Consider the following 10,152-nt stretch of genomic DNA (forward strand, 5'->3'; position numbering starts at 1 on the left):
TTCCAATAGATATTGTCTGTTCATAGGGCCTATTTATTCAACAGGAAATAGAAGGAGGGCCCCCAATTGCGTTATAGAAAAAAGCAACGTGTACCCCTCCCTCTCACACTCCTCCATCTCATACCACTTCCCACCCCCCGGCGCCCCCCACACCCTTCCCTCTGTCCTTACCATTTCCCTCCCTTCTCCAAAAATCCAAATCCTAAAACCTCAACTTCGGCCCGACAAACACAATCAACAGCGCCACAACCCACAAGGCGAAAATCCACGCATACATCAACATCCGGCCCCACCACCCCTTGCCTTCCGCCATACGTCTCACTGCCCCCATCCGCTTCCCTGCCGCCTCCATCCCCGCCGTGCTCCGGTCCAAACCCTCCGCTGCCCGGGTGAGGATTGATTTTTCAGACTCGAGGCTCGTGTGCAGGTTCTGTGTGGAGGTTTTTAGTTGGGGTGGCCAGCGCGAGGAGGGAGGTGGTTAGGGAGTCTTGTTCGGCTTCGTTTTGGGAGAGGGCGGCTTGCGGGGTCGTTGTTGTTGTGGTTGTTGTTGTTGCGATGGGTGCGGTGGGGCGGTGGGGGAAAAGATGTTTGAGGGTGGGTTGGATGTCGCTGTTGTCGTAGCGGTTGGGGTCGTGGTTGATGATGAATGGTCGTGGTGGTGGAGTCTGCTGCGTAATGTGTTTGATGGTGATGGTTCTAGCGGTTGTATCGGGGTTGGTGATGTGGGCATATTGAGTGTGTCTTGATTGTGTCTACCTTCTTGGGTAGTCTGGCCTTCTTCGCTTTGGTCTACTTCCTCGTCATCTTTTGTTTCTTCTTCCTTCGTTGGCGCTAGATCTGCACATTTTGGCGGCGGCGGAGATGTGGTTTCTGGTGTGCTATCGCTTGGTGTTGGTAGTAAATCTTCTTCATTGTCCGACGAGAATGTCTGAGTATCTGGCTCCGCTTCGGCTATGGCTGTGATTTCATCTAGCCGGGCTTTAAGAGCCTTAATTTGTTGCCGTTTATGGGCAAGGTTTGTCTGGAGAGAGACTTTGCGAGCTTGGATTTTGATGTTTGGGAGGGAGAGTTCGAGTTTCATGAGCAGGGTCCGCGAGTACTCGATATTCTTTGAGAAGTAGTCAGTAGATAGCCAGGATTGCATATGTAGGAATTGTCTTGGTATGCTCACAGCGCCAACTCTAGCTCGATGGTAGGGGGATCGATGTACAAGTTTGAGATCTGCAGATGGAGATATGAGGTTGTTTTCGAGGCGAGCAAGAAGATGTGTGAGGTTGACGAGTGTAATGTCTGGGGACGCGTAGGATTCGGGCAATTTCCGTGCCATTGCTAAAATCAGAAAACATAACGGACGTCGTCAGGAATCCTACCAAAATACAGATTAAAACTGGTGATAAAGTATCCCAAGAGTCAAATTGGCAACGTCAGAGTCTGGGGCAAGGTAGTATTAGTCAGTAATTATGTAAGCACACTCTTTTGGATGCATGTTTTGTTGGTGCTACCGAGTCTCTAACCTAGCAAGCTTCTCACTAAATATAAGATAAGGTCGAGGCTTATATCGTGCTTCTGAGCTTGATCACTAGATCAGGAGGTAGTGCCACTATCACAGGTTAAGATATACCGGCAAGGGATATCTAGGATGACTAACAATAGCTACGGCGGCGGCCTAAAGTAAACAAGATGAATACTAAGTAGGGCTTACAGGGTAAGGGCGGTACTTAGGTATGCGTTGTTAAGATGAGCTTATAGCAGCACAATATAACTTGGTATAAGTAATAGGGTCAGATCTGCATGAGGCCTGTGTGAGAGGTTTAGTGTGAAGAGATAAAATGAAGATAAGATTGATCGTGATCAAGAAGATAAGCTTCTTGATCCTAAGGGTAGTGGTGTGTTTAAATACATTTGAGTCCTCATACAAATTATCTGCTCACTCTGCTCACTCTGCTCACTCTGCTCACCTGTGATCATGGTGATCATGGTGATCATGGTGATCAGTCACGTGCCTTAGTACATTGCTTCCGGCATCAAGGGTTGTTCCGTTCCTACGTCCCCTCTAGTCTTATCCAATGCTGTGCCGTAGGGTTATATAACAGTTGGGTGTCCCCTCTACTACCAGCATGGTTGCCCCACATGTTTTCTTGGAGGATAACGTTGTGTGTTGCGTGGTATTCATCTAGCTAAGCAAGCAACTGCTCTGCTAATCAAAATATTGAGAATTATGATCTCTTTTGCATTTCAATTTACACAGATGATCAATGATCTAGTAACGATTTCTTGAAGCTCAGAAAATTAGAAGTTTATACAGTCCATTATATACTGGTACTGAGTATATATCTCAATTCTACTTTCCTATTATAAACAATATCCTTACATGTTGGAACGCTCTTATTTTCAACGCTGCCTTCCTTTTTCCTTCCATTTGGTGCATGTTTTATACATCCCCCTCCTACTTTATTGACACAATGACCTGCGCTCAGAGGATCCCATCCTCATATTTCCAGCTTCTATAATTTTGGCTCAAAAGCTACCATCATTTTATACTGATCCCACAAATTACTTACGAGTACATATTTTCCTACGAAGGACGGCTCTTTTAATCCAACGTGCCCTTCGCCTTAAAATCGTCCATTTTACTCTAATTTGCCCGTGCCATGCCCGCACTTAGGGGTCTAATGGTACTAGAGCTTTGGATCGGTTGAAGGATTTTTAAGTTGAAACCATTTTCAGATGTTTCTTACTACGTTATGCCAATGTCATAATGGCTAACTCACCTGCTACTGCGTACATTATTGTGGAGTGATCTCATCCCACAAGTGGATAGAGAAAAAATTTTTATTAAGACACTTTTCAAAATGTTTGTTCATTTTCATTTTCATTTACTTTTTTCAAAAAAAGATTCAACTTGAATTATAGACTTTTGTCATTTCAATTCTTGAAGCGCGGTGAAGACATTATTTACTTCTGTCGACCATGGTCAGGTAAGGAGTGACGTTAAGAAACAGCAACACCATAAGGAAGGGGACTAGAAACTTGGGGCAAAATTCCTCCCGGGGGGTATAAAAAAGCGCAGTGACGACAACGGTGGTTGATCCTCAAAATTATGCATAGGCGGTCCACTTCCTTTAATTACACTCGAGAATTCTCCTTCTCCAGGCCTGGCGCTTATCAGGCCCCGCCCTGGGGAAAAACTGAACCTCCTCCCTTTGAACCTGTGGGAAATCGACGGGTTGTTTTTGCATCACAGGGGAACCAAAAGGATGTGGATGTGGATGGATCTTGGACCGCCCGTCAGCAGGACGAGAGGTTTCTTCAGGTTGCCAGTGAGGTGCGGGTGGTGTCATTCGGACCGCGCCCGGTGAGACTCCAGATTGTAGCCTTGGTAGGCCAGCTGGGAATGGAGATGGTTGGGCTGGGAGCATCGAACTCTGGTTGGAAAGTTGAAGCCAGGACTGGGTTTGAGCGTTAACAAGTGTTGTTGATGGGGTTGCTGTCTCTTCCGGTGACTTCATTTTAGGTGCTCTGTCAGCCGGACTGCATGCGCTCGTTTCAAGTTGTTGAGCTTGACGACTTGGTATCACCGTCCCGGCGGTACATTGTCCGATGGCGTTTTCATTAACGTTGTCGGTGGTGATGTGCTTCTCGGAGAAGTTTGGAGTAAGATCTTGATGTGTTATGTTACCGGATGCTGGATATCGTGATCTATTATTATGCCTCTTAATAAATGCGATGGATAATAGGACAGAAAGAGGTATAAGGGCGTATAGATATGACAGGAGGGTGGGGAGCGCTAGCCTGCGCTGCGCTTCATGTGTCGGAGCCATGGGATATGGGTAAAGTTTTTTCAAGGTAATAAAAGTTAATTACAGAAGCGGTTCTTTGCAATTGAGATATAGGATTTCGGGATTTAATCATGAACGTTAATTATGTCCTCATCCTGGACCTGCCGTGCCGTGGACCTAACTGGCAATGGGTATGGAAAAAGGCAGCGGACCCTAGGGGCGAAGACCAAAGAAACTTGCGAAGCTGACCCGAATCAATGAAAGGACAAACGGCTCGGAACGAGGGTTGAGGGTACTAAGGCTGGTTATTATAACTACAATTTGATGAGGCGTAAATATTATCTATCCTCCATAAGCAGCAAAAGTTTGCCGCATTCTGACACTCCACGTCCTACTCAGCCAACCACATCGCCGACAAGCGTCTGGATTCCATACCAAGCTGCTGATTGCCCCAGAGTACTAAAGGGGGAAAAAGAACAAATACCTGGCCAATCTCAAAAACTTGTACGTTCTCATTCCTCCCCCCATTTTCCCCAACTGGTCGGTTGACATGCTTGGCGGAGGGGTAACTAAGCAAGTGGAGCTGATTCTAACCAGCCTGCATTGCCGAGGACGGATGCTAAAACAACTCAAAGAACAGCTTCAGATGCTGTCTTAGGTTAAGCTTTGGTCTAACTGCTCCGATCTGCTCTTCGTAGCGTAGGGTCAGCTCAGTTGAACCAACGCCATCGGCTTGTCTAGAAGATCACTGACAACAACTGCTTTCTCCTGTAAAGGGGTGGCTATTCCTATGCCAAAGAAGAAGCCCATTAGATCTTCTTCTAAGTTACAATATGGCTACTAATTATGCCACCATTCAGAAGGAACGGACCAAGACATATTCATGAGCTCGTGCTCAGCAACGGTGGTTGAAGAGCAAGATACCTGAACCTCTTTGGTGGGGGAGGTCATCAATGCATTTCCAGAGGCAAAAACAATATTTGCTTCATTTGTTGAAGACATCAAATCTCACTGCCACAAGGAAAGGATGCAAAATTTTCTAATTCCCATTGTGGCAATGACAGCACACACACATCAAGAGATCGGAATTCCGCGAAGCAGTTCATGATTTTTATTGGGAAATATATGAGTCCAATGGACAGGGTGGCCATGCGATCCTTGCCATAGCTTAAAGAACGCTAACGGCGCTAACCTACCACCCTAGTGTGTTTTTCAGCTCAGCCAGGATATGCTGAGAGATTGAGGATGTTCTCACACTGGGCCGAAGAAGAGCTTGCATTAGTCTGCACATCAATATCATGTCTCTTACTTTCATGTTTGTTGCTTGCAATGTGGGTTTAAAGCCACAGTCGTATGTGAGGGCACAGAAGAGCCGCAGCGCTGCATGCAGTTTCAGCTGAGTTCCTAGCCTGGCCAGGTTCATGACTGGCATAAACATATAATATTTTTGCAGTCTGAATCCAGTCAGAGATTGCTGGATGTAATGTTTGTGAAAACAATATGCTGCCAGGACTGAGGGAATATATATGTATATATATATATATTTTTTTTCAAATTTGAAAATAGACTTTATTAGTATATTTTGTTTTATTTATATCTTCATCAGTTTTTACTATATATTCAAATTCTATTTTAAAATACTAGAAATTGATGAAGTTATTCAAAGATTTTATGACTTTTTCATGCTCTGATGTTGCAATCTGTCTGAGCTAAAAATTTTATATGTTCCCTCAAGCAGCGCAATATTTGAGTGGAAGGTCGCTAATTTCTAGCATCATCCAGAGGAGAAAGTTAACTAGGTCATTTGAAGATTGGCCTATTCCCTCTTCTTACTGCAACCAACATCGCCATCCTCGCATCACATCACGATGAACCCCAGGATGTGAAGCTGCTTTGTTGATCGTCGTCGCCGTCGCCTTCGCCGATTCGACTAACCAGCTATCGATAAGGTTTTGATAATGGTCGATCTTGAGGCGCACAAAAACCAACGCCATCACAGATCTACCAAAAAAGAAAAGGAGCCAGCTACCGAGTTTCAGGGTCGAAGCTCCATGCAGTTCTCCGTTGGCATTTCAATTCGGGCCTCTAGACTTCTGGTTCCGTGACCTTGTCGCTATATTTCTATATTTCTATAGTACAAGTAATCATCGCATACTTCAGCATGACTTCAAGCACCCATTCTTTCATCAACGTACGCCCAGAGGGCTTTGTCTTCGTTGTACAGTACATTTATCCACAGCTTGGTCATCAAACTATAGTTCGGTCAAATTTCACTCTCCAAACTGACTGACTTGCTTTCAAGCGCTTTAGATCAAACTTGAAATGTGAATTTTCTGGTTTGCAATTTGATATCTGTCGGTGGATTTCTTCTCAATACCGTAACTGCACCAGCAGCCGTGGTGGAAGATATTTTGCCTGTGACCTATGCAAAGACAGATTTAGGCGCAAGTCGTCAATTTAACCCATTTCCACTCTAGGAGTGTTTGAAGAGGATTGATTTACTTGACGGTTTACAAACCCAGGAGCTGGAAGCTACGAGTACTACTACCTGACCAGTTGAGAGTTGGAATTGCGGAACCCCATCGATCGATTGTTAGCAGGGCCTGACGGAGAGCTCAATCACTACCTTAAAGTAAAAGCGTCGTGTCATTTGGCCACGTTTCTTTTGAAGTACTGAGACTCCATGTTGCCATGCAATGCTTTGAGTGTTCCACACACAGTAGCGAGTATTTTGGGGAATTGATGCACCCGAAGGACATACAAATGGTCACTGTCTTACACACTCTGGCAAAGGAGGGGGTAGATCAATATTTGAGCTGTCCATTTGCATATCATCCACTTCATCCTCGGGGGAGATAGGGGTGGGGGTAGACGTATACGGCGGGGTTGTTGGAAAGCGTATGAAAGCAGAGCTGTCTTGCGTCCCGAACACATACATACTAGTAACTTGCTTTTCGTTGGGGAATTTTTTTTTTTTTTTTCTTCCCCTTGTATCAGGAATTTGGATTGTCAGTAGTTCGTTGAGCATTCTTCTCCGTCAGCTACTGGTAGTAGTCTTGTACTTCCCATATCGGATGCCACGCTTTTTGCCATAACTTGCACTCCGGCGACGGAGGGGCGATTTCTTAAATATGATTGAGCCATATTTTTCTCCCAATTTGGGTCCAAGTGAGTGGGGGAGGGAGGGAATAGTTAAGTGGTATAGAAGAGTACGCAACTCGGGTTCTTAAGAACGAACGACAATTTAACTGGTTGTTGGGCTCAACCTCGCCGATGCAAGCCTCATGGAGGTAAACGCTTGATGTCAACTACGCCACCACCAGCATGACAGGCAACATGCATTCCTAACTCTGCGATCCAATTTTCTGTGGTGTGTTGGTCCATGGTATAACTACAGGTTAAGGTTAAAATCAATAAAGGACACGAATTGCCTCGAGTGCTACTCAGATGCTGATGCTGATGGCGATGAATTTGTAAACTCGTATCTCCGTAGCTCGGCGAACTTACACCCGTCTCCTGGATATAGTCCTCTTCCTTTTATGAATCGCCATTTTTTATCGGACTGGTCATCACGCAATCAAATGTTTTACGCAGGGATGAATGGAGCGGTTTCGGCAGGAGGCGATACATCAATTTGACACATCATCACAGCGATGATCCTTAGAGCGTAACTACTATTCTATTTGGAGACATACGCAAGAGGAACAAATCAACAAGGTGGAAGAAGCAGAAAGCTCAAATTTGAGTAGATGTTTTCGCCTGTTTCATTCAATCAGCTCTTTCAGACGTGGTCATATGACGAGGATGTAGTAGAGATATCATGCACGTTTCGCTCCATTTGGAGGTGTTCGAATCACTTTCCGTTTCATTGTGCTATTCACCCCCTTGAGCTGTGGTTGTCCAGGATCTCGAATCCACTGGGCTACGAGTTTTTAATCGATTGGATGTGGATGCTGGGGACTTGGGTGATAGCTGGTTTTGAGGGAGAAATAGAGTTTGGGAGTGGGATTATTCAACCCGTGCCCTATCGAGCCATCTATATTTAAGTCTGTAGGGGCCTCAAGGTCATTAATATGTGGCGATAGAGGCGAGAGCGGCGAGAGGCGTGAGAGGGGCGAAAGGGGCGAGTGAGAAAAAGCAAAAACATTAAAGGGAACTTTCTGTGTATTCAGAAACCAGAGACCAGCTAGGAGCTGCTGTACCGACGCCGAGATGGTGGTGAAGCCGGGAAAGGTGCCGTCTACAATGGAGATCTGGGATGAGGCAGTGTGGATTGGCAAAGAGCAAGCACTGTTGAATGCGTTCATTCTGGAATAGGTGGTGTGGTTTCCTAAATGGATGGGATTATGTGCGACGGTTTGGAGCGATGATGTACGGTAAGTGTTCCTCAATTGGGATGAGGAATTGGGTTTGTAAAGCTAGGAATTTCGTGGGCTTCGGAGGGAATCTTGCCCTTCTTTTATGTTGTTGTACTGGACCCCGCACAAAGTCAAGTCGAACAGTGTCCTCCCATTTCCAGATGCAAGTACACCCCTGGTACCTACTTTCATCGTCTCCTCGTTTCGCTGGACAACGTGGATATGGGAGGAGCTTGCCGTCATTCTCCCCATTTAGGGACGCACAAAGCTGTGCTGCAGGTGTTGATCTTGTTGACATGATGTCGATTTGAGAAGCTGTTGAAGGAAGCTTGTCATCTTCTACTCTGTGTAGTAAACCCGCATCCATCTAGCCCCCTGGTTTGGACGCAATCATCCAGGTTTCACTGGACCTAGATCGACTGAGACAAGATGCATGTATTATCGTAAGGCGTCGCAAATTACAACAACATATTGTAGCTGTGTCGCACCCGATTGGCAAATTGTCAGCCAAAAGTGTTGACTTGCAATAGCAATGTCCATGCTTGTGAAAGCGGTACTATTCCCTATGCCGGGGATGCAATCAGTGTGCACGAGGCGGTTGAAACGGTGCGGTCCCAGGCCGCCCGCCCGCCGGGCGAGGTTGAATATGTCGACGCCATCCTTTTCAGCGCCGAGATGGGCGTGGTTGTCTCCGGCCGGCTGACGGATGCCATCACCGCCCCCGACGGACGCATCCAGCGCTTCTCCCGCGCTCGCGATCCGTGGTTTTACACCCAGTAGATGAAAGATCGACCGCCACTGGTTCATTCGCGGTCTGATTTGTGGATAGCGCGGACTTGTTTCTTCCTGTGAAAGGGCCGGGTTAGTAGGTAGCTCGGTAAAAGAAAACTGGGTGCTAAGCGTCCTATGCCCGAGCGGTTGAGATTGAAGATAATCAAAGCAAATTTTGTTGTAGCTTGGAGTAGCAGATCTTAGCTGAGCAGCTCCATGAGAAGCAAGCACTCATTTTTTATAGCGCCAGGATTGGACAAAATAGGGGAAATAGGAATTGCGAACCCCCGCGAGCCAGCACGCATGGGCAAGATATCCCATTGCCTCCAATACAACGATCTGTGCATCCTGGAGCTTTCTACGGAGTAGAGATCTGTACATGACAAACAATGCCAAGCCCGGCGGGTACAAGCGCCGGTCCGGAGTTACTATTTACCGTTACCCGTTCCCAGAGCAACCACGATCAAACAGCCCCTCCGTTGAATACTGGGTGAAACTCCCGGTGGCCTAAGGGAAACTCCAAGGTCATGGAGCGCTTGTTTGCAAGACCAAAGTCTCTTCGTCGTACGAATGTGGTTCGAAGTGAAGTGTGGGAAGTCGGCAATTTATACCGTAGATCGACAAAATGCACACAGCTTGACACTTGCTGTGCGAGGAGTTGTTGAGTTTTTTAAGCTTGCCAAACGGGAGCAGGAGGTGCATCAGAAGATCCTCGGCTTTTCGATCTCGCACGATCACCGTACAGTGAGGATTTATGGCCACTATCCCACCATCAACGGAGACAAGACTACCTATTACCGCCATCCTATCCAAAGCTTCGACTTCACGGCCCTGGAGGGTAGAGATAGGTGGACATCTTACAAGTTTGTTACCAGTATCTACGATGACTGGGCACCCTCCCATTTTGAGAGGCTGTGTTCGGTGATCGATGACTTTCCAAAAGGCATCAACTTCGGGGTATCACCACAGTCGGAGGTACAAACTGAGCCGCAACTACCGCCCAAGATATATGGACCGAGCCCTACAGAAACTACCAGCCTCTCCCGAGAAATTGGAGGCGTCAACCTACAGGGCTCAAGCTTTACATCGCCATTGGAGGAGGAAAGTCAACAGGTTGCTGCAAATTCGCGAAATGTTGCGTCAGAAGCTACTCCAAGGGACAAAAGCGGGCCAAAGAAAAGATGCAAACGTTAGTCTGATTGGTCGCCAATCCAACCACGTCAAACACATCAAGGCGAGACAAA

General features: G+C 46.5%; 6 protein-coding genes across 6 annotated transcripts; 1 reads left to right on the forward strand and 5 right to left on the reverse strand.

The window, feature by feature from the left end:
• Positions 1 to 478: 478 nt before the first annotated feature.
• Positions 479 to 1,327, reverse strand: HCBG_04713 (synaptobrevin; the record flags this gene model as incomplete). Its single annotated transcript, XM_045431762.1, has 1 exon — positions 479 to 1,327. One exon carries the CDS (start codon positions 1,325 to 1,327, stop codon positions 479 to 481), a length of 849 nt encoding a protein of 282 aa, XP_045286974.1.
• A 1,795-nt stretch (positions 1,328 to 3,122) lies between these two features.
• Positions 3,123 to 3,821, reverse strand: HCBG_04714 (uncharacterized protein; the record flags this gene model as incomplete). The annotated part of the gene is made up of 1 exon (XM_045431763.1): positions 3,123 to 3,821. The coding sequence occupies one exon, from the start codon at positions 3,819 to 3,821 to the stop codon at positions 3,123 to 3,125; it is 699 nt and encodes a 232-aa protein (XP_045286975.1).
• A 2,043-nt stretch (positions 3,822 to 5,864) lies between these two features.
• On the reverse strand, positions 5,865 to 6,923 carry HCBG_04715 (uncharacterized protein; the record flags this gene model as incomplete). The annotated part of the gene is made up of 4 exons (XM_045431764.1): positions 5,865 to 5,900; positions 5,975 to 6,031; positions 6,559 to 6,695; positions 6,842 to 6,923. The coding sequence occupies 4 exons, from the start codon at positions 6,921 to 6,923 to the stop codon at positions 5,865 to 5,867; spliced, it is 312 nt and encodes a 103-aa protein (XP_045286976.1).
• Positions 6,924 to 7,711: 788 nt separating this feature from the next.
• HCBG_04716 (uncharacterized protein) lies at positions 7,712 to 8,086 on the reverse strand (the record flags this gene model as incomplete). Its single annotated transcript, XM_045431765.1, has 1 exon — positions 7,712 to 8,086. One exon carries the CDS (start codon positions 8,084 to 8,086, stop codon positions 7,712 to 7,714), a length of 375 nt encoding a protein of 124 aa, XP_045286977.1.
• Positions 8,087 to 8,123: 37 nt separating this feature from the next.
• HCBG_04717 (uncharacterized protein) lies at positions 8,124 to 9,229 on the reverse strand (the record flags this gene model as incomplete). The annotated part of the gene is made up of 3 exons (XM_045431766.1): positions 8,124 to 8,452; positions 8,626 to 8,983; positions 9,194 to 9,229. The coding sequence occupies 3 exons, from the start codon at positions 9,227 to 9,229 to the stop codon at positions 8,124 to 8,126; spliced, it is 723 nt and encodes a 240-aa protein (XP_045286978.1).
• A 68-nt stretch (positions 9,230 to 9,297) lies between these two features.
• HCBG_04718 (uncharacterized protein) lies at positions 9,298 to 10,102 on the forward strand (the record flags this gene model as incomplete). The annotated part of the gene is made up of 2 exons (XM_045431767.1): positions 9,298 to 9,398; positions 9,421 to 10,102. The coding sequence occupies 2 exons, from the start codon at positions 9,298 to 9,300 to the stop codon at positions 10,100 to 10,102; spliced, it is 783 nt and encodes a 260-aa protein (XP_045286979.1).
• Between the last annotated feature and the right edge of the window lie 50 nt (positions 10,103 to 10,152).

The sequence above is a fragment of the Histoplasma capsulatum genome (genome assembly GCF_000150115.1).
Source record: "Histoplasma capsulatum G186AR genomic scaffold supercont2.6, whole genome shotgun sequence".
Lineage (NCBI taxonomy): Eukaryota > Fungi > Ascomycota > Eurotiomycetes > Onygenales > Ajellomycetaceae > Histoplasma > Histoplasma capsulatum.